The sequence below is a fragment of the Psammomys obesus genome, unplaced genomic scaffold, assembly GCF_907164565.1.
Source record: "Psammomys obesus unplaced genomic scaffold, mPsaObe1.curated_primary_1811, whole genome shotgun sequence".
Classification (NCBI taxonomy): Eukaryota; Metazoa; Chordata; class Mammalia; order Rodentia; family Muridae; genus Psammomys; species Psammomys obesus.
Window position 1 is genome coordinate 1,429,093 of NW_026587216.1, and position 24,018 is coordinate 1,453,110.

Consider the following 24,018-nt stretch of genomic DNA (forward strand, 5'->3'; position numbering starts at 1 on the left):
TACAAACTCCGGAATCCCTGTCCCTGCCATTGGGCCACTCCACCTCCGTTGCCAAAAAACAGTTTATTGATCCCCTCAGGCGACCCTTTCTACTTCAGATGTTTCTCAGCCTTCTCCTGTACCAGGGAAGCCTGATCGGGGCAGAACAACATCATTGCTACGTCTGTGCCTTGTCCGTGCTAGAAATCAGTCTAAACACAGTGGGATACAGTGATGTTGCTCTCAGCCACCAACAGTGAATGGCTTCATGCATCTTGACATTTCACACACAACGTTAGCTTCCTCTTGGGAGAGAAATGAAAGCTGGCCTTTCTCAATCTCCCAGGAAAAGCAAGAGCTAACTTGAAAGAAATGTGATGGGAAAAGAGCATAGAAATGGCAACAGCAAGCACGTCCCGGCAGCTGTCACTAGTGTTTGTGATTCTCCTAAGGAGCTGGTCGGGGCAGGGCATGTTGGCTCCTTGAAATAGACTAGAAGACTCTATAAGCAACCTCAAATTGATGAGCAGAAAGAGCGGACTAAATGGGCATGGGATGCAAAGCCAGGGGCACGACTATGGTTGCACAGGTGTTCATCCCTCTTTTGCTTGGGTGGTTCCCTGCCTGCACTCCTGACTGTAGGCAGGTCCCCCAGCAGCGGCAGCAGCTGTTCCGGAAACCCCGAAGGAAGGAGCCACTTGAGCATGTTCCTGTCCCTTCGGCTGTGCCGATCTACTTCAAACACAAAGCGGATGATCCCCAAGGTGCCCCGGCTGCCGGACAGTGAATTCCCAGCAGAGCAGCGGATCCCTCCCGACTCTAGAACTATACATTTCTTGGAACAAGTAAGAAAGGTAATGAGTGATTACACGGTGTAGAAAAGTCACCACTGGGGATTAAGATATGCAAGATCTAATGTCAGATGTCCCAAGGAGTCAAGGAAATTTTGCCCTGCCTCCAGACCTCATTTATACTCTACTGTCAAATGCCCAGATTTTCAATATAGTACCAAGGTTGTAAGCTAGCTCACCCGTGTCCTAGGGCAAAAGACATTATCTTGTGTATTTTTTTTTTCCTTATCTACGAAACAGGTCTACAGTGCTGCCTTCCTTCACTGGGTTGTATAAAAACAAAAACAAAAAACCTAGATGCTTATTGTAACAAACACTATTGTTATTTAAGACCCACTGAGGATACATAGGGAATTCCAGTCTAGAGCTCTGCTATTAAGTAATTCTAATATGTGTGTGTTACTGTATAGCTCAATGCTTAGTACTGGGCTCAAAAACGTTGCTAGCAGTGATACTATTAATATAATTGAATATCAGCAAGGGTTTGGTCAACAATTTGCAATATCTTTCTGCCCCAGCTTTCCAGTCCCACAGATACTGAGATCCAGAAATATGTGGAGCCTGTGTGAGAGTATTTAGAATTCCAGCCTCTGTCAGAGCTGAAATCTGTGTTTCATTCATTTCCCTTTCATTCCTAGGCCTACTCATTCTTGTGCATGGGGGAGGGGCAGCTGTGCTTCTCTAGGTCAGTCAACACTGAAGCCAACAACTTACTAAGGAATGTTTTAAAACTGGAAACCAACCAGCCAAGAGCTCATCTCGAACCCACCTCCGTCATGTGCCTCTCATACTCTGGACCGCTGTTCATGTGCCCAGACTAATTAGGGCTAGCCCTATACCTCAGAGACTGCAGAAGCAACCCTAGTCAGTCAGTCCAAAAACTTTAACTTCCTTTCCCATTCTTTTCTGCAGAACTCTTGAGTGAGGCTCTTGGCTACAGCCACCTGTCCTCTTCCTCATGACCATACAGTGACTCCTAATTCTCTGGATACACCTGCTTCTCCCTCATACCCAGCAACCAAGTACCACAAACTATCTCTTCAATGGCAGAGCCCTCTTCTCCTCTGTTGACCTTGTCAATTTAAATAATAAAGCATGTCTTAAAATGTCCTTTTCCCTGACCTCCAGTCAAAACCAGGACCACCATCATTGTCTTAACAGGTCTATACCATCGCCTGCATAGATTCCAGAACAGTTGCTAGTGTATTAAGCCACTTATGAATATATTTTGTTGTCCATCCTGAGTGCTTTCTGTAGCGAGTCCCTAGATTCTAAAAATTCCACAATCTCCTCAAATATCACCAGCAGCTGGGATGCAAGTGTCCAAATACCTATGAGAGACATTTCTCATTCAAAATAGTACAAATACAGAGAGGAAAAGGGTTCAAGAGAGAAAAAAAAACAGTGAGGAACACTGAACATGACACGAAGACTGGAAATAATGAATACTTGTAGTCTTGAAGTAAATGGTAAACCCCTCTCCCAACCTGACCCTTCCTAGATGAGAACCCTATTCTCTAACTAAGCAGCTAGTCTTCCATTAAAGTCAGTTGTGAATTTGGGGCTTCAGAAATTAGATAGAATGAAACCAAACTGTGGTTTGTTCACAAGACTCCCCCCCTTCCCCCGTCATGCGTGGACAGCACAACATTCTAAATTCAAAAGCTGCCAGTACTCTTCAGTTTACAAATATTGCTTTAAGCTGCTGCCTTCTTATTTCTTGATTCTCAAAATAAACACAGTTCCAGTCTTCTTAGTTAGGGACACCAGACAACTTTATTATTTAGACAGGGCTTCTCAGTGATGACCTGACTGTCTTGAAACTCACTTTGTAGACCAGGCAGGCGTTGAACTCACGGAGATCGGAGATCCACCTGCCTCTTCCTGCTGAGTGCTGTGATTAAAGGAGTGTGCCACCACTGCCCAGCAAGATAGGGTTTTTCTTTGCCTTTTTCAGACCTAAACTAACATATCATAAATCTATTACCAGTATATTTCCAGCATTAAACATTTGTAATCTCTGAAATGTATTTTTTTAACTTGAAACTCATAAATAATTAAATGAAACTACAATAAGAAAGGTTAACATGATTAAGAGTAAAGGGATTATAAACATGCTATTATAATCTAAAATTTATAAGTAAATACAGCTGAAGGATGACATTCTCTAAACAAATGTATTCAAGGTGTTAAGTTCCATAAAGCAGAGGAATAAGATGTCTAGAAAGAGAGGCAGGCATTTCTCATTGCTGTTCAAAATCTTTATTTGAATGCAGCTGTGGACAGTCCAGCAGGCAGTTTTGGAGAAAATCCCACACAATACATGAAGGGAAAGCAAGAGAAAAAGCAGGAGTCTTTCTTCTGCCCCTTCCCACGGAGTCTTCACCCTCTTGACATAGAAACACTATGTGAAATCCGGCCTCATTTGATTTGTCTGTATTTAGTATAATTCACTGATTCACTGATAATTAGATGTGAGGTTGGTCCACATTTTCATAGTTCAGTCCTTATCCTGAATGTGGATCCAGTACAGTGAAAATCAGACAGGCCCAAGTCCCAACAGATATAGACTTAAGGTTCTGCTCTGGCATGAACTATAATTGCATAACTTCTCTAGATCTTGTTTCCTAACTAGGCACCTTTGTAGGAAATTAAATACTGACAGGACAGAAGCCTCACTTGACCTTGGCAAGTGCCCTTGTCCAACATGTACTGTTTTCAGTTCTTGATGCCACCTCACTATCAGAACATCCCAGGGTATTTTCTGGTTCCTGTCTATGTTGGTAAAGGTTGTTGTGCACTGGACTGATCCACAGTCAGGGGATCTTTGACCGTGAAACTCTTTCACTTCTTTTGCTTGAAATGTGTAAGAGGGTGAGGTGATGTGTTTTTTTTTTTTTTGATGGCTTATTAAATTAATCAGACATTAACATAAGTGCATAAAATAGTCTGTGAAGAACAGTAAATTGGTTTCTAAACCACCAAGATATGTCAAACCACCAGTGTTAAATATAGCAACAAAAAAAACCTTCAAATAAACCTTGTTAAGCAGCAATAACTACACAGAATGAAATATTTTCCATTGCACTTACAGTATAAAAACAGGAATCTCTGAAGTTATCACAGGAATATGTACATTTAAGCGTAGGCCATGTTCCTCCCTATTTTCTCTCAAACCTCAGTCCAATAAGACAATCGAACTCTTCCCCAAATGTCTTCAGTATACCAGAATGTGTGGTCCAAGATTATCATGTTATTCCATCCTCGTGAAAGTCTACCACAGCAGTGACATTCAACAAGCGCAACAATAGAAGCTGGTAGGCCAAGCCTAAAAATCCCCTTAGGCACTCCCCGTGTACGGTTAACTTGAAGTGGTTATTTAGCATGTACCATTTTCAGACTCCTTAGGAAAGGTGATAAACACAACGTGGATCGTCAGGAGAATAAGCAGACAAGATATGGACAACATTTAACAAACAACTGATAGTTTTTTTATAATACTTACCCTGTAAGTGTTTGCTAATAGAAGTGTTGAGTTTCTCCATGTGCCTTAAGTTCTCTAACTATATGCACATTCAGTAAGCACAAACTCTTTCTACGCCACTACGCTCTTCTGAATGTGTCCTGTTCAGTACACCAGACACTGCACGGCAGTGTAAAACTAATCCTTACAACCCTAAAATTATAGGTACTTTGAGAGCCCCCAGTATAGCCATAAGCAAGAAACGGGGTGGTGATTTTGTTAGTTGGTTGGCTTGGAGAGATTTGGGAGTTATATTTTTTTGTGATTTTTTTTTTTTAAGGACATCTGATGTTACTTTGTAGTTCAAGCTGGCCTCAAGCTCACAATTCTGTCGCCTCCGGCTCCAAAGTGCTAGGATTGCAGGTGTGGTCCCCAGGGCCAACAAGATTATATTTTCATTGTGAAAATAGAAATGAAGAATAAACTAGTGTTGTGAAGAAGGAGAAGAAAAGCTTCAAGGTGGCTGGTTTTGGAGGTGTGGGTGTCTCTAGAAGCAGGCAATGGAGTTCTGAAATGAGGTATGATGTTGGTCTGTCTGTGAAAAGTGATGTACCTTGTGGAACCAGGATGAGTCTGAGAAGAAGACCTTCAGAGGCTTCACAGAGATCATAGAAACTGGGACTCACAAGGAGGCCAGAGACTGCAGGAGGCACATCACCCAGAAGTGAAAGGAGAAGGGAGGAGCTAAACCTGAGTTCCCATGAACAGAGAACTAGTTACCTCTGGCCTAGAAGCAGAACTATTTTAAGAAAAATAGCCACGTAAGTATAACTTTTTTATTTTTTTTTGAAATATATAAGCTTTGTATGAAGGACAGATAATGTTATAACTCAATAAATGTCAGCCGCTTCAATTTAGGAAACCACTAATGATCACAAGGGCAATTTAGCATACCATGTTAGTGTGTTGTCTACATGGCTACAAGGATTGTTTTTAAATATCTCTAAAAGACAAAGAAGAAATAGAAACTTGGCGGTGTCTGCCCAAGGAATGACTGCTCTTTCTGATGAGCAGAAAGCATACTAACACGAAGATAAGAGATATTTGATTGCCAGATTAATATATTTCTCAACCCACCAAAGCCCTATAACTTAAGGTAACATTCTTAAACTTGAATAGGAAATGTATCTATCCTAGGACTGTGATGATTGCCCGAAGCTAAAATAGAAGAGAATGAAACAGGCCCTGAATGTGAAGCAAAGGATGCCATCGTTTTGTCTGCATGCACTGGGGGTGTGTGACCTTGAACTGATTGCAGGAACCCGCATACAAGTTTTGACTTCAGGAGGAGCTAAGACGAGAGCTGAACTACAGAGCTTTTACCTGAGTTCTAGTTAGTCCTAGAAGACTCCAGAGTTAGTGTAAGTCAAAATCTGCTGTCGGACAGTTACCCATATTTATATCTGCATCTTTGCTTCTCTAAATTTTATCCTTAAAACCTTTAAGATAGTTAAAGGTCATGCAGTTTATATAAACATTGCAATGTAGGTTGTTTTTTTTTTTTATTATTATTATTTTAAGTCTAAATACCACAGTCTGGGATTTGTCTGTCTTTTAGCTTTCCATATTTAACCGAAGAGGCCCCAGCCCTGCAGATCAGGCCTCTACCAACATCAAAAGGTACTGTCTGCAAAAGAGGCAGACACATCTCCTGGGAAATACTTGTTTATTGCTTCAGTGAATTTGAGTGGCAGAAGCAGTCCAAGCGGACTGGCGAGGCAGCCCATCTACGAATCTACTAAGACATTTACAATGTAAATCTGTTTGCTGTAGCCCAGTATCTTAGTCACTTCATCACCACATCCCTTGGGTCTGCTACTCACATACATGAACTTGTTTCTCACCCTCTAGTTTTCTAAATTTATGCCAACAATTTTCTTAAGAAACCTCTGATCTTTGAGGTGCTGCGAGGGTCGGAAATCTAGCCAACTGATTTCAAAAGTTTGTGAAGAACCTTCTTTCAAGCTTTTTGTTTCTTGAGCATACAAATGTGGTTTTTAGAGCAGAAACACTATGCTTGAAGTTAGGACTGGAACTTCATGGGAAGTAGTCTTACTTTCTCCTAAGGTCTATCATTTCCTCTTTTGCAGTGCCAGCCCTGAAAAGGCCAGATATAAATGTATCACATGTTAAGGACGTACTTTTAAATACAACCACAGAAAGACTTAAGCACTTGCTCAAGGTCAGTCTGATTGAGGCAGACCCACACTCTATTTGAGTGCTCCCCTCCCCCCACGGCACCAACCACGGGCGCTTGGATTTCTTCTCTCTAAGGACTGCTGAATAGCGTCACACGACCTTCAAAAGCATCACCCCACTCTCTGAAACACAATGTCCTACAGCAAAAAGGCTGGAAATCAAAGCTCGAGGACCCCCTGCAGTTTTGACAAAGTAGAATTTTTTTTTCCTTTGTGTTCTTGTATGTCCAGCACCCTCAGACTGAAGGTGGTGTCGGCTCGAAGTCACTTACCCAAATCTGAAGCTTGATCCTTTTTTCATTTTTGAATACAGTTTTGACTTTGAAATCAATGCCAACTGTGCTGACGAATGCAGATGTAAAGGAGTCATCTGCATAGCGGAACAGGAAAGATGTCTTGCCCACGCTACTATTGCCAATGATCAGCAGCTTGAACATGTAGTCGAAGTTCTGGTCGGAGGAGTCTTTCTGGCCAAACCTGGCATCTTGGGCAGAGGCCATCTGTGGGGGAAGCAAACATGGATCAGTCTCCCCATTTGATATGAAGCTAGTGGCACACTCATTATTGCCCTTGCCAGAAACAGATGTCAGAGACTCGGGAGGCAAGGGGAGAGCACTCCGCAGTCCCTCTCTGATGATGGTATCCATGGCGATAATTCCCAGCTGGAACACAGAACAGAAAATCTTACAGCTCTTTCCAGCTGTGTTGGTGCTTGTCACTCCTCAGCATCCACAAGCAATCAAAGACACCAAAGGCAGCGTCTCTCAAGGTAACGTGAGAAGCAAAGATATGAGGAATTGCAGGGCATGCGGCCTCTGAAATATAGCAATCTCAGTTAGGGAGACTCCAAAGTGACTGAGCAAGGCTTCTCTTTAAAAAAAAAAATGTGAATTACTAGTCTTTCCTAGAAAAACAAATTCTAAGCACATCTCTATTTCATCTATTACCATATCAAGTCAGCATCCCAAACGCACATGTCAGTGTCCTTAACATTAAAAAAATGATAATTTATACGATTCCAGATGTACCTCATATATATACGAGGTGAGTACCTTATCCCTATTAAAATGAGAAAACTGAGCTTCAGAAATATGAGATAATGTCCTCAAGCTTTTACAGATGGTAAGTAATAGAGTCAGGATCCAAAAACCAGGCAATCAGTGCCAGGGAACACATTCCTGACCTCTGACCTATTTCCTGGTAACATCACAGAAGGAAGCACAGTACTCCAGAAGGCCACGCGGGAAGCATTTCTTGAGAAGCATGGTGAAGCCTACCCGGTTTCAAGCACTGATTCTGTTACTTACCCTCTGTGCGAGCTTGGCTTTATTTATTTTCAGTTTTCTTCATTGTATACATGTTTTACTGTCTGGGAGTTCTGTACATGCTTCGTGGGTTTGTTTTAACTGATATGCTACAGTTTCCCTATCGCATGAAATGAAAACGATGCAATACCTACCCAGGATGCTCGTGAAAGTAATAGAAAATATTTCTGTAAATCAGATCTGTAACTCGGTATAGAATACAAATTGGTTTCTTGTTACGTATAAATGCCTTAAGCAGATGCCTATCTGTCCTCATTTTCTTGATAATCTTAATATCCACCAAAGCAGTATTGTATCACTCCTGAGTACCACTCTGCTTCAGGAGAGAAAGGAAAGAAATCCATTTGCTTCAGCACCTTTCTGATGCTATGAATTATTTGGCAATTGCTCTGCTAGTCAATGTGCTAACCACAAAGAACATATGGCAATTTAAACTATACCAAAATTAAACAGAATTTCCAAATGTAGTTTCTTAATGACACTAGCTACATTTCAAGCATACACCCCCCCACCCCCCAACACACACACACACACACACACACACACACACACACACACACACACACACCCAGCAGCTAATGCACTGGAGAGTTACATACAAAATCTTGGAATCATTGCAACATGTTCTGCTGAAAATGCTAGGCTACAGTCTGTTCTCCCATAAAAGCTGCTTAATATTTATTATATCTCCTCTTGAGAAACTATGAGTTCATAGAAACTATGGCTTGGTGTTCCTGAGGCGGAGGCTTCCTTCTCCATCTGAAGTGGTAAGATTGGGAAAAGCACTCTAAGAGGAGACTAATGTAAATTCTCGAGGGACCTTGGCATTGCCACAATTGTCATGGCAAAAACAATACGTCACCCAGTGATCTCTGACTCTTACATGTATTCACATCCTGATATCCCACATTCTGTGATACAGCTACAAGAGCATCCATAGAGGGCTGAGACAATGTACTCGGACCTCTTAAATGTGAGTGCAATGTGCTCCCTTTCTTTATAAAGTATCAAGCACCAGGTATTTTGTTGAAACGACAAAGAAAAAAAAAAGAAAAAAAAAGAAATAATCCTAGGAGAAGGGACAAAAGGAGCTCCAGCAGAAGGTAGAGTGACAAAAATAATAAACAGCACTTGGGCTCATCTAAAAAACCTAGGATGACATTAATTGCCTGAAGCCAGGAGAGACAGAGTTGAGGAGGGACTCACATCAGAATGAGAAGAAGGAAAGGAGATGAGAGAATATCTACCGTTTTCCACACACTCATTGCCTACAGGAGAGTGCGATTATTTGTATAGAAGTGGCACAAAGAGAGTATCGGTGTGTATCACAAGAGTTAAAATTCTGATCGAACTTCACATTCCCTAAATTAATACAGACTCAAGGATATACAAGGATATTCCTTGTATATCCACGTGATCACAACAACACATCCAGAGAGCAGAGACAATATGTAGGGAGTGTTTACTAGTGCATGAACCCAGACCCATAAACAGGCAACATCACCTCCCCTGGTAGCTGTGCAACACACATGCCCAGGTAATCCACACCCAGCACTGGCAGCCAAAGGTAAAGTTGGCTCACAGCCCATCAGTTTAACGAGAAGCTTCTTGAGCAGTGATGGCTTCCAACACCCTAATAGAAAGGTAATTGAGTTGTAGTTTTTGTTGTTGTTGGGTTTTTTTATTTTGGTATCGCCATTCCTACAAATGAAGCCCATTCACAAATTACTAGCCTTCCGTGAGATGCTACTCCAGCAGCTCTGCAAATGCCCTTCTTTCACAAAGCCCTTGATGTCTTGACATGAACAGGTTTAAATTCTGGGATCAGGCTGGAGGATATGCAGCTAAGCCACAGTCGGAAAAGAGTTTAGTTTCCACAGGACGGCTCAGTCTCCTTGCCTACCACATTCTGCAGCCTGTAGCCCTGCGGTGGCACACCAACAGGGTCATGTGTTCTCGGGGCTGCCTTAGAAGAAAGTGTGGAGCGAGCTACCGCTATTCATAAAGGGCTGTTGATTCTACAACTGAAGCAATGAAGGCATCATGAATGGAGAGAGTTTTAAACATAATTGTGAGGATGGAGTTGGAAACATAAGCTTTCCCTGGGAAGCACCAGCTGTAAGTCTAAGGGTTAATAAAGCTGGTGTGTTGAACCACAGCATGGAGAGACACTCAGTGTGAGGGCAGTGGCCCTGGGGGACTATGCATATCAGAGCAATTCTCCTGAGGGCAGGAATTTTTATTTTATTTTCTCATTTCTTCCTTTCTTCTTTGTTTCTTCAGTTTTCCATATATATATATATTTTTTAGATAGTCTAGTGTATTGTCTAGACTGGCTTCAGACCCTTGGCTCAGAGGTGTCTTTCTGCTTCAGCTTCCCTAGTGGGGAATTGATTAGAAAAAAAAAATTTCAATTCCATTTACTTTTAAACATTGTTTTTCTTTTTCTATTGTTTTGGATTTATATCATCAGCAAAGCTCACAAATTCACAAGTGTCTGCAGCAAACACATGCATGTTTTGTAAAAATTCAGACTAATCAAATAAATCCTGGCTCAGAAGATGAGCAAGAGTCATCTTCAGTCTTGCTAAGAACGGAGACTCATTTGTCCACTCTATAGCAGCGTGGAAGGTCACTGGGGCTTTCAGCATCTATGTGAACTTACTGACGCGTCTGCATACTAAGCTGTGTGAATATTCCAGAAACATTATGGAAGAATAGAACTGAGCCTTGAAATCATGGATAGGCAGGCAAGTCGGATTTCATGGACCATGTATTAGTAACTCCTTCAACAGCATTACTTTTGAAGCTTAAAAAAGGAAAGACTCCTGGGGCTACAAAGGCTTTTCAGCGCAGTGCAGTGCACCGGCAATGTCAGGAGTCCCATTTGTGCCATCTGCACATCTCTCAGTGTCCACTGCACACAGTAGGTCCACTGTCGTACACAGTCTGCTTCTGCTCCACTGCGAAATGACTCCACGTGCTGTGAAGCTCTTCTTGTTTTGAGTTGAAGTACACCTCCCTGTAGGCTCTGCCCAAGTGATTTTGACTCAAGTCATTGTCTAAATCACTTCTCCTGGAATTAACTAAAAACCCAAGATGCTTTGCACAGCTATGAGGGATTTTTAGTTAATTGAGTCATTTGACTTAGGAAGACCGACTCTAAATCTCTGTCACTTTGGGTTAGTAGACAAATCTCTAATCTGGGCCAAAGCTTCCCATGGCAGCCTATATAAAGGACAAGGGAGAAGGAAGCATTTGCTTTTTGCCTGCTTGTTCTTGAGCTTGATGGCAAGTTCATTCCTTCACTGGCGTCAGAGGTATATCTTTGGAATTCCAACATAAGCACTAAAGACCAGCCAAGACATCTACCCTTGTAGACTGAATAAGTAGTAAATTCTTGGGCTTTCCTTTGGTATATAGCTATTGTTGGACTAGCTGGATCACAGCCTGTAAGCCACTCTAATACCATATATATGTGTGTAAGTATGCATATATGCGTGTGTATGGATAAACAAATATACACACACATATATTCATTCATTAAATTCATTCATTCTACCAGTTCTGTTTCTCAAGGAAATCCTGAGTAATACAAGTTAATTCATCTTCGTCTTTGTGTAACAACAAGAATGACATTTGAGCTTCTTCCTTGCAGTAGCAGAAATTATCACTCCAATTTTGAAGATAAAGTTAAAAATATGGAAAGGAAGGCCAAGAGAAGGCAACCATACATTTACAGGCTTGCTTAACTTCTCAGCTTGAGTACTGAGCTGCCTGGACCAAATGTCTCCTACAAGAGTTAGCCACAGCTTAGCTGGTTCATTCTAGTCTCATCATATCTGAACCTTAAATGACAAAGAATATGAAAGAGGTAAGTGAACCTCTCCTAAAAGGAACATCTATTCCTTTGTTAAAGAGAAGCATATATTGTGCATATATAATATAATATAATATAATATACAATGAGGATGTGCCCTCCATCTTACACTGAAGTGTATATTGATAAACATATAAAAAATTAAAACCATAATTAGGGTGAAAAGTGCATCAAATATACCAACCTTACCCAGCAAACACAGTATATTGTATATCAGTTGTCTACCCTCAGGATTACGTGGCTTAAAGGGAGCAGGGGTGCTGATGATCAGTGTCAAAAGAGTGTCACCCCTCACATTGACATTACTAGCCCAGGAACAGGTCAAAATTCAAAACTTGAAATATACTATGTGATATGTATTTTGACAATACTGTGTCATAGTGTGGCCATGATGACCATCTGACCTGGTTACCTATAACCCATGGCATGCAGCAGGGTTGTTTGTTTGTTTTGTTTTGTTGGTGCTAACACCCCCAATCTTGGGGTATGACTAGTCATTCCAATTGTGGTTGGCAGAGAGCAGAAGAGATGCTGAGATTCCAAGCCCCAAATTCTTTCTAAGAGCCAGGGAACTGTCCTCCTCGTACACAGATTTGACAAAGGAAAATAAGGTTTAAAACAAAGGGAGCGTTTTCAAGAAATCTTGAAATGTTCACTTTCTGTACACAGATTCCATTTCATAAAAGTGAAAAGGCCTTTCCACAGTGAAATGTAAAGGAAATGTCAAAAGCTTTCTTGCAGATGTGGATGAAATTTGTGTAAGCTTTCTTATCATTCCTTGGCAGCTGTGCTCTTAAGTACATGTTTATCTAGTTTCATATATTTTTATTCTGGGATATAAACTTAAACTTTTATAGGCTATGCTAGATTTAAAGTAAAGAGATGGACTGAAACTTCTGCAAAATTTGGATATTCGGGGTGGGACCAAGAAGCATTCCTGTGTAAGAATCTTCTTCTCCACATAGTTCTTTTTATCAGTCAGAAGTGAAATCCATTGCCAGAAGCCTCCTCTCGGCAGCCGGGGCTCGCTCATGCGGTCAAGTTCTCAGGCATCCACACAGAAGGCGACTGAATAACTTGACATTTACTCTGCGGTCTCTGGGGACACAGAACTACGAGGTCTGCACTAGCTACTGTCTTGACCAGCCAGTCCTTCTGGTGACCATGACATTTCACTGGCTGTGTCGGAGAAGGCTCAGTGCCTTACAGCGCCCAGCCTTTCTAGGCAAGACGATTCTGGGAAATGGTTTCTCCTTCAATTCGCTCTGTAAAAGAGCCTCTTGTGCACTGGTGTTTTCTTTTCCTGTTAGCACTATTGGAATAGTGGGAGGCAAACCTGTAAGAAGCTGTTGTCACATGATTTTTGGTCATACTGTGAGCCTGAGGTTGTATTGTTTGCTGGAAAACCCTGTGTCTAATTGTGGTGTGGTTCACCCCTAGCACACATCTTTACTCCAAGAGCTTAAATAAAATCAACCATAGGCCAAGAGGCAGAGGAAGCAACCAGTTGTCAGGGAGTGAACATAGGAAAAAAAAAAAAAAACAACAAAAAACCAAAAACAGAGAATGAGAGGAAGTCAGAGGAATGAATATAGAGAGACACAAATAAAGTAGAAGGGAGTGACATTCAGCTTGCAGGGTTTTTGAGAAGACATGGGGAAGAAGGAGGTTTCCAGGTTTCCTTTTCCTTTTCCTTTCAGGAAATAGGCTGAGGAGGAAGGTCAGCCTGGTGCTGTCTCTGCCTCTCTGGGCTAGCAGGCTTTTACCCCAGCATCTTGCTCTAGAGACTTCATTGGTAAGACCTGAATGATTGAAATTTTGTTTAAAACAACAAGCAGGCATCATGTTCTCAGAGCTCGTGCAATATATCTGCTGAGACCTGCAGAAGGTTGTCCCTGCTTTTTCAGGAGTCTTTGTTTAAGTAACACGCTGGTATCGTAGCTCATTTTTATTAGAGAGTACTAAAAGCTTATAGCCAGTGTCCAACTTGACATGACAAACTTACAAATATTTCTTATAAGAATAAGTCTTCTTTAAACCATAAGAAGCAAAACAGAACAGATACAGCCAGCACTATGTAAGGAAAACCTCTCTAAAGCCTTCTCACTGGAGGAAATAGGCCTGAATTTTAATTCTCATGTATTGTTTCCCAACAAGCTTTTGTCCTTAAGTAGATTTAAGGCATTAAACATTTCTAGCATTTTCAAACATTTAGGTGAGCCTTCTCATTCTGGACATCTTCCCTCATTCCACCATCAAGGCAGCACTGTGTTGGATATTCATCTGGGCAAGCCTAGCTGTCCACATATTTCTATGACAAAGAAACATCCAACCACCCTTGAGGAACCTGTAGTCAGTGTGTGTGCATTTCCAGATTTCAGGGTTCCACCAGCTAAAATAACTGATGAAGACATCCCGGCTTCTCATCAGAAAGCCGCCATCACTATTATCTCCATAGAGAATGAACCTATTCCTACACACACGCTCACCTGCCCGCCTGCACTTTTGCTATCCCCTTTGCCGGTTGTCTCACAGGTGTTTATTGAATCAAGTTTTCAAAAGAATAGCTATCTTTATGAGGGTGGTATGAGAATCATTATTTGCCAAACAGTCCTAAATGCATCCTTTCTTTAAGCTTGTTAACGCCCATCAAGCTATGGTCACTGGGACAGAAATTGTTCAGCTGTATTAGATCACGAGATCCTCAGGTTGGTAAAATCAGATACGCATCAAGGCCACTGGGTAACTTACAAGTCACACAGGAATCTTTGATGGGTTACACTTAACATGGCAATGGACAGATAAGAAGCTCTCAGCCTCTCCTCAGGTTACATTATGACTTTGATTTTGGTATGAAAAGCTAAGGGTATGGGAGCTAAATGGCACGGTTCCTGACTTTTCTCATGGGGTCAAGCACACACAAATTACTGTTTTTTAAAAATCCTAGTACTATACCCAATCTGACTTAGACTTGCTAGCATTTGCTAGAGGCCTGGACACCTGAGTCATTCACCCCTATGCTTTCATATAATAAAACACAGACACACACATATATGTGTAAAACATATGTATATGTGTGTGTAAATATAAATATATAAATATATATTTATATTTATAAATATATAAATATATATAAATATATATTTATACACACATATACATATGTTTTATATATATTATATATATTATATATTTATATATATTTATATATTTATATTTATAAATATATAAATATATATTTATATTTATAAATATATAAATATATATATAAATATATATATAATATATATATATTTTACATATGTGTGTATAGTTTCACGACATCAATAAAACTGACCTGATACTTTAAACCATTATGTGATATGTCAATATTGAATAAGGCTTTCTTTGTCTGTAGAACTGAAGCTATTGAAAAAAGATATGAGTTGGCAAAGAAATTAGATTTTTTATTTTTTTTCTTATATTATAAACCTTGTTCAATTTTTGAAAAGTACCTTGAAGCCCACAATTTTTATTTTAAGGCACAAAAAGTACAGCACCAGAGAAACAAGAATCAATGGCAACATAATTGAGTGGTAATATTAAAATGCAAACATCAACATTCACACCTCAAATTTATGAAGTATAGTCAAAGCGGTAGAGTTATTGTTTATATTTCTGTAACTTTTTTCAATAAGTAGCTCAAATAATCACATTTTGTTGGTTTGTTTTTCTGGACAATACTACCAAAGAGTCTTACTAAACTTTTAATCCTCCTCTCAGCACAAGAATGCTCATTTATCTTTTGTTGGTAACATAACATGTTTTTAATCTAAATGGAGCCAACTGTGAACCTAAATGGAATAATACAATGCCTAAATTGAATTGCTGGACTTAAATTAACAAAATACTATAGATCCCAGGAGAAAGACAAAACTTAAAGGTAAATCAGTAAAAATCATACAATGTAACAAAAAAAAAAGAAAGAAAGAAAGAAAGAAAGAAAGAAAGAAAGAAAGAAAAGAAAAATAAGCAGAACATCTGTAGTTGTTAGGTCAGTATCAGAACTATGACTTACATGTAAATGAAGCCTTAAAAGGAAAAGGAGTAGAATGATGGTATGGGAATATATTTGATGATATAATAACTAAATATTCTCTAATTTGTTGGAATATGTAAATGCTCACATCTGAGAGGCCATTTCAACCCTCTAAATTGACAAATTACAAAGGAAAATAATAGGCATATCAAAAATAAATAGAAATATATTAAAAACAGAGAAAAGAAAGCATGACATACATACACAAATGCACATTAATCTGAAGAGCAGACGATTCCACAACATAGTGGAGCCAGTAGACAATGAAATAGCATACTGAAATTTAGCACTGGAAGGAAAAATATGAACATAAAGTCTCATAGGCAATAAAATCTCCAATTCTAAATTCAAGGCATAATTTATCAAAAAAAAAAAAAGATAAACAAAGCCTGAAAGAATGTATTGACACAGGGCTATACTATAGGTAAAGATGAAGAAATTAGAAAGAAAATGATAAATGTTATTGTATAGAAGTTCAAGTAAATAGGAAGCATACTAGACACAGGAAAGAGGTGGCAGGAATGTCTGTGTTAAAGAAAAGCTACATGTTACGTCTAAAGCTAAAATGATAATAGGTGCAGGCATGATGCGAAAGTGTATCATAGCAAGTTCACTGTACAGCATACTGTGTGCTATACTGTGAAGAAGAGGCAGGATGTGAAGTCAGGTAGTGTGTAGTCCTTTGAATAAAGACAAAAAAAGTTACAAAGGAATACATTTTAAAAACCTACAAAGAAATTAAGAAACCTAAAAACATTTAAGTAAAATGAAGATGGGAAAAGAGCACCCGAGGAATAGAAAAACAAAGTAGGCACACAACAATAGCAAAATGACTGGTTTAAACCCAACATCAGTCATTACAATATGTAAAATGAATCAAAACGATAATAAGAGGCAGAGATTTTCAGACTGGACACATTGATCGTAAGATTCCTATTGTAGGTGTAAAGGCCTAAGAGTTGAAAGCGGCAATGTGAAAACACATGCATAACATAGAAACACCATTAAAGCAACAATGCCTGTACTAATAATAAACATCAAGAGAGTTATAAGACAGAAATAAAAAGAGAAAGTCTTCAGGACGTAACAATTACAATTGTGTGTGTGTGTGTATTTAGTAGCAGAGGTTCAGAATACATAAAAACCGAAATTAAAACTGTAAAGGAGGGAAACAACACTGAAGACTAAAAAATCTCTTTCTCAGCAATTGATTTGACAAATATGTTCAAACTCAGTAAGGACACAGAAGATCTTCATGCCACTACAGATGACCAATTTGACATTTAGACACTACAACAACAGCACACATAAAGACAGAGAATATGTTTGCATTGGATCTCATTTTGATCCTCTAAATGTTTAAGTAAAATTTAGTGAATCATCAATACTAGTGCAAGATCTGGGAAATATATAAACTTTGGAAATTAAATGTATTTGTACCAAAACACTCTATGGAAATGACCAAAGAGTTAGAAACGATATACAATCAAATAATGCATTCAGAAACTTATGAGTCAGCTTATAGCAATCCTTGGAGGATGTTTTTATCATGTTAAATGCTTCTATTTACCAGTAGAAAAGAAAAATCAAAATCAGTGATGTCAATTCTATCCTAAAAAGCCAAATTTCTACTAATGTAAGTATAAGGGACCTGAGTTTTTTAAAAGCCAAACTCAATACAATACAAAAATAAGAGAAAAAGCTAAAGGCAGTGGGCTGTTCTGAGCAAACATCAATAACACTGAGAACTATCCAGTAAGAGTGACAAGTAGAGCCAGGTATGGTAGGGCACACCTGTAATCCCAGCACTCGGGAAAGCAGAAGAGGCAGGCAGATCTGTGTAAGTTCAAGGCCAGCATGGTCTACAAAATGAGTCCAGGAAAGCCAAAGGCTACTGTGTCTTGAAAAATCAGAGAGAGAGAGAGAGAGAGAGAGAGAGAGAGAGAGAGAGAGAGAAAGAGAGACCATGGTCTCCAATCCCAGCGTTGGAAGGCTGGGAAGAACTGCTTCAAGTTGAAGACTTGTCTGGGTTACATAGTGAGATATTAGTTATCCCTGAGGTGAAAGGTGTTACATTCAGGTGTGAGACACATCCCTTCAACTTATTGGTTACGTCGTCAGTCCCAGCGACTCCCCAAACAATGCAAGCTATTGGCATTGCCCTCCCTATCCATTAGAACTTGATAGTAAGACAACTGTTGGTGGGGAGACACCACACTTTACTCACAGGACTTAGAGAAACCAAGCGAGTACTGATTGGAAGATTCCCCATTTGTTAGCTGTCATTATACTGGAAGATGCTCTTCAGGCCACTGGAGAAGAGAGGTTATCAATCTCATAAATTCGTGAATCTTACAAACTGCATAACTGGTCTAGCAAGATATGTCTGTGAATGTGATAATGACACGAATGTTATGGAGGCAACCAACTGCCTCTTTAAAAATTAGCTTTAAGGCTCATTCCACTGCAGGGGACTCATGAACGGTACTGTTCATCTGGCCAAGAACATCCGTGTTTTGTTCTGTGCTCATTTCTGAAAATATGGTACCTGAAGGACAAGTCAAAGAGAAATAGGAAAGACTGTGCCCCCAACATTTGAAAGAAATCTTGGTGTCTGTAAAGGATGAGAACTAACTGTCCATTGCACAAGAGAGATGGATGTTGGCAGAGGATGAAAATAATGAGGCATATTCACGGATAATGAAACGCAGGAATGTCACAACCTCCCAGTAGCCAATGCAACAGTGATACTTAAACACTAATTATCTATCACTGGGTTTATGTATAACAGGGCTATATTGAACATCTACCTTACTGTTTTCACCTCAGCATCATCTTCAGTCTTATCTGGAGCTAGTTCTTTCCAGTCTGTCTCATTTTGTCAGCATGTATTTTCGTTTGAAGTTCCCTTCTAAATACAAAGGTTCTGCTTTTTTCAGATAAACATAAAACTAAGCTAAATGATAAATGTGAGAGATAAATTAGAGCACAAATGAAACTACAAGAAAATATATAAATATAAAGAGATGGAGCAAGATGCTTACAACACAATGACTTTCCCAAATATTGAGTTTTCTTTATACAAGCTTATTTTATAAACATAAAAAATGGCCAAAATATTTTTCTTTGTTCCCAACCAAATGAGTGAGTAACATTTATCAATAGGTTCCTCATCTTTTACATCACACATTTATACTTTCTAGAGAAATCAAGATAATAGAAGAAATGACATGAGGTTTTTAGACAGATCTGGTGGAATTTTAACTCTTCGATATTAGAGATGTTATTGATTCTTAATAAGTTCCAATAATCTTTTTCTTAAAGTAGGTAATGGTGATTTGCCGAATTTTACAACTTATTTATAAATATTTTGGCCTGTATATAATCATGCATATTAGGGTTTTGTGCATATATACAAGCACAGTGACATCTGAATGCAAAGCCCAGTGGTTTGCACAGGCAACCACCGAGTAAACGGGTTACTTTTTAATTAGCTACTTATTAAATTTGTTCTCAACACCTTGCTGTCAATCATGGGCCCTACTGATATACTGAATGAGAAGACTGAAATAAATACCTCCCACATTAAAGTTTTCAACTCACCATGCTTACCAAATGCTATCTTTGATTATCTAATTAGAGAGAAAATATAAGCATCCAAGTCTATCATTACGTATTATCATAGTTGTCACTACAAGAAACAAGTATTGTCTTATTCTTCTATCGACTTGGAGAAAAACATTTTGCAGAAAATATTCATGTATTAAAGACAACTAGAATGAACTGAGCACAAAGCCATCTACATAAGAGAATCAAATGCTTTATAATAAACACTGTATATTTTCCAAAAGAATTTTATTTTGGTAAAAAATATAACATTTGTGAAGCTAGCCAATAAACTAAAAGCTCACTTTGTTTCACATCAGCAACTAAACTAAATACTCCAAAAAAGGAGAAAACTCTGAGATGAGGAAAATATAAAATGAGGCTTTCCTGTGACTCATCCTTTGTAAATTTAAATAAAGAAATATTTGGGGCATATGTTTAGAGTGTTGGTACAGCTAAGAAAAAAGGAATATCCACTGTTTTTTCATGTGTTTCAACATCACATGGAATATGATTTTAGTTTAAAAATGGATTCTGAGGCAGTAATTGCTGCTTAAGAAAATCTAAATCACATTTATACTCTTAATTATTATATAATTTTAAAAATATGAAAATGAGAGAAACTGTCCTAACAATAATCCAGTAATGTGAATCAGTGTGTGTGCTTTAATTAAGTACACTTCAAACAAGTCTGAGTTCTGAAAATGCACATATTCACAATAGCTTTGAGGATGTTATATTTTAAATTCCAAAGATGTAATCCAGTGAATTAAAACACACCATATATAGAGAAGCACCTGTATCTATCAGAAAATTAATTCCATTGTACCTGATTTTTATATTAATTTGCCATTAGAGTTTTAATTGAAATACAGCTTTACAGTACCTAGTATACACGGTGGACAGACCCATAATAATTTAAAATGTGTCCTAAAGCATTAGTTCTCTGCAGTTCTGTTACATCCCATTACCTTTCTGAACAGGTTGAGCAACACAGGAAAATAAAATCAACGTACAATAACTTTTACTTGTCATTTGACAGAAAGATTTCAGGGCGTCAGTGGAGTCTACTTTAAATTTTATTGTATATTATTAAATCTTATTGTATATTGTATATTATTATTTTTCATTTTTTAATTCTGGAAAGCCATAAACTTAGGGGTCATAACATGATGTTTTAACATAAATATACCAAAAAAAAAAAAAAAGCAAGCAAAGCCAAGACCATGGTCTCCAATCCCAAGCGTTGGAAGGCTGATGAAGAATTGCTTCAAGTTGAAGGCTTGTCTTGGGTTACATAGTGAGATATTAGCAACCAGTTTTAAAGACAACTACTAATATATACTTATAATGAAATATGATTAATTCAGCTAGTTGGTGCCTAGCAACATCTCCAGCAAGGGAAATTATTTTGTGATAATAATCTTGATTGCAACAGTCTTTATTGTCTTTCACACTCATTTTGCATCAGGTCTATAATAAAAAGCTAAGTCACAAACAGAAATATCAGATGTTACACAAAAGGTTCACTATTCCTGGGCACAAATCAATTTTTCAATAACTCTTAAGGTAATTTGAGGTCTTTCGTTATATAATACTCCAGCAAACAATTAAATTCTACAGTGCTTTCATTTAACAGGCCAGATAGGATTTATATAATTAAATATCTATATAATAAATGTGCATGTAATAAATATACAATAAGCTAAAGTTAAATCAAAGCTGATGCATAAAGCCCTTAATTCATGTTAGAGGCTGGATGGTCAAATATTTATGTGGCTGAGTTTGCCTACAGAGGTTGAGTTCTGAAGGGAGGCAACACACTCAAATGGAGTGGTCTCTTCTTTCCTCAACCCATTCATAAAACGCCTTTCTGTTCCGCAATGGGCTCATTCCCTTGGTTAATGAACATAGCCTGAACATAATGCCTATGTTCAGGCATTAACCAGTCCTACACAGAAAGGAGAAACAACTGGTTTTTACTTAAAAGCATAACTTAGGTGAGTAGCTACAACAGGGGTATTTTTCGTTTCTAAAGGGAGTAAACCCAAAGGATGTCATTAACATGTGAAATCTGATGGCACAGTGAATGACCACCTCACCACAGGAATGCTGGGGAAGAGAGGGTCCTCGAAACTGATCCAGCCAGTTAAGTAGACATGGGTGAAGGGTGGCATAGCTCTGAGATGATAGCATAAATGTGTTTGCTCTTTTCCTCTAATACTGGAACCCTGATTCCTATCCTCCCCGCCCGCCTTTTAAGAGGACTTAGGAGACGCTGGCTCTGGCTTTTCTTTCTTAATTTGTCTTGAACTAAGAATTCGTTCTACCCGGTCGCGGTGGACAACTCTCGGTTAATTCATGTGACTGAAAAATCTCCAGTTTACACCGCTATCACTAACCTAAGGAAGCCAAGAGCATCAAAGCCAGCGAGAGATTGTCTGTCCTGACTTTGTTAGCTCAGGTTTTCATTTTCCACAGTCAGCTTCCTTACGGGATCCCGGAAAGATAATGAACAACCCTATCTATCTTTCATCAAGTCTCCCGAGCGACTGGAGAAACCCTATCAGCTTCTCTGAGACCACTCTTTCTTTGTAGACCCACCTGCATGGGCGCCTCGTGTCTCATTGTAGGCAAATGTCCTTTCTCTCTTGCTAGGACAGCGCTGGTCCGGGCGCCTGGTCAAGCGTGCACAGCCCGCGCGCTCCCCGCAACACTCTGCACGCGTGGGGCTCTGTATCCTGCTCCAACATCAGCACCGGAGCTGTCCGCTCCTGACTCTGCACAGGCGTACTGGCTGTGAACCCCGTGAGCTTCTGGGGGTTGTAGTTTAATCTTTAGAGGCATCTGCGCAAATGGGAATATGGTGAACTACAACTCCCAGAGACCCAGGAGGCTTCTCTTGGGCTTGCCCCTCCTGCTGCACAGGGCTGTGGAGCCTCCCTTCTCCTTTCCAGTTATTCGGGTTGTTACCGTTCTCAGCCTGCCTGACCATTTCCTCAAAGCGCACCGGCGAAAATGACACCAGTTCATCCCAAACAAAAACTTTCTCTTCTCAGTGTCTCCTTTGGAAGCCAGACTGTTTCTCTCTGGCTAGGAAACGCAGCACTTTGTTCGGATTGCCAACGCAGACGGGCGTTTACCTTACCTCTATCCTGAACCCGGAAAGTTTATACAGACACGTAGTGGAGTAGTTGCACAGTCTTATTCAACAATCACGCGGGAAAACGACAATGGATGGCACGCATATAAGAAAAGCTGTTCATTCGCACGACTGCATTAAAATCTGCACGCAAGCAAGCGCGAACACACACACACACACACAGACACACACACAGACACACACACACACACGCACGCACGCACGCACACACGCACACACACGTCCACAAAAGCCGGGTTTCTAGCTAAGCCCGCCGAGGCACCTCTTTCTGTTTACCTTTCCATACAGCTCCATTGCAGCTGGAGGTTCGGAGAGCGTCAAGCAAGTCTTCCCACTACAAAGAAGAGGACGGTCTTATTAAGGCGGCGGAGCACAATGGAAAGGCTTGGAGGAGTTTGCCGAGAGCGAACGAGGGATGGAAGGGACAGCCTGTTCAGATGGGAGGCTTTCTTCTTCCAGAGGGGAGCCCAGAAGTCTTCCAGTGACAGCCGCAGAGAAAGGGCTGTGGGTCTCCTAGGAAGTGCCAGAGGCGCCAGCGCTAGGCAGCCTCCCCCCGCCCCCCAGCCCTCCCTGCACACACACCACCTGAGGGCCGCAGAGCTGATAGGGCACTGGGTTATTTACCCAAAACAAGTCACACAAAATGAACACATTCATCACCAGAGCCCAAGAGCGCCTTCACGGAATGAAAGGGGAGACCTCGATTAACTCACCACCGGGCCCTTTCTTAAGGCGCAGCTCTTTCTTTATACTGCAATTGCTTTCTTCCGAACCGGTTTATAGCTTGCTTTTCAGTTCTCTCAACGGCATGTTGGTTTCATTTAAGCTCTCCTGTCAACTTCTAATACGTGTGACTTGTGCTTTCTGTCGCTGAGACAAGCGTTTTCCTCTTCAGAGCGCAAACTCATCCTCTTAGCCTCGGCCTCAGGTTCCCATGAGGTCAGATTTTGGACACTGGAGGCAGAGTAAAAAGAAGAAACCTTCAAATGGTGTTCGCATTCAGTCACGCAAAGGTTAATTTGAATCAGCTTTGAACTTCATCTCCTTAGACCGACCGACCAGCAGAAAGGACATTCTGGAACTTTAATGTGCCGGAAACAGCTCTTGGGAGTAAAAATTATCCTTCATATTCCCAGGCCCCATGCCAGAGATTCTGTCAAGAGGTCTGGGGATCCACATTTCCAACACCTTCTCCAGAAGTATTTATGCAAGTAATTCATTTGCAGTAATTATGCCGTAATTCGAGAAACACTGCTTTTAAAGGATTTATATGAAAAACTTTTTTTCCAAAGAGACAAATCTCATATTTCCCCTCTAAACTCTTTGTATATGCAACAATGGTGTACTGTGCCTGATGTAATAAAAATGCTGGTTTCTTTTCGTTTTTGTTTTTCTCAGAAACCTGTCTTCTAATT

General features: G+C 39.8%; 1 protein-coding gene across 2 annotated transcripts in view; it reads right to left on the reverse strand.

Annotated features, from left to right (window-relative positions):
• The window catches only part of Rab3c (RAB3C, member RAS oncogene family), a 212,691-nt gene extending 189,587 nt beyond the window's left edge, over positions 1-23,104 (reverse strand). The window contains exons 1-2 of one of the 2 annotated variants that reach the window (XM_055603380.1): positions 22,880-23,104; positions 6,824-7,051 (exon numbers count right to left, since the gene is read on the reverse strand). In XM_055603380.1, coding sequence (XP_055459355.1) covers positions 6,824-7,051; positions 22,880-22,897 — 246 coding nt within the window. In that variant the 5' untranslated portion in view covers positions 22,898-23,104. Of the gene's footprint in view, positions 1-6,823; positions 7,052-22,044; positions 22,199-22,879 lie in introns of those variants that run through there. The other variant, XM_055603379.1, reaches the window with a different exon arrangement.
• Positions 23,105-24,018: the final 914 nt, after the last annotated feature.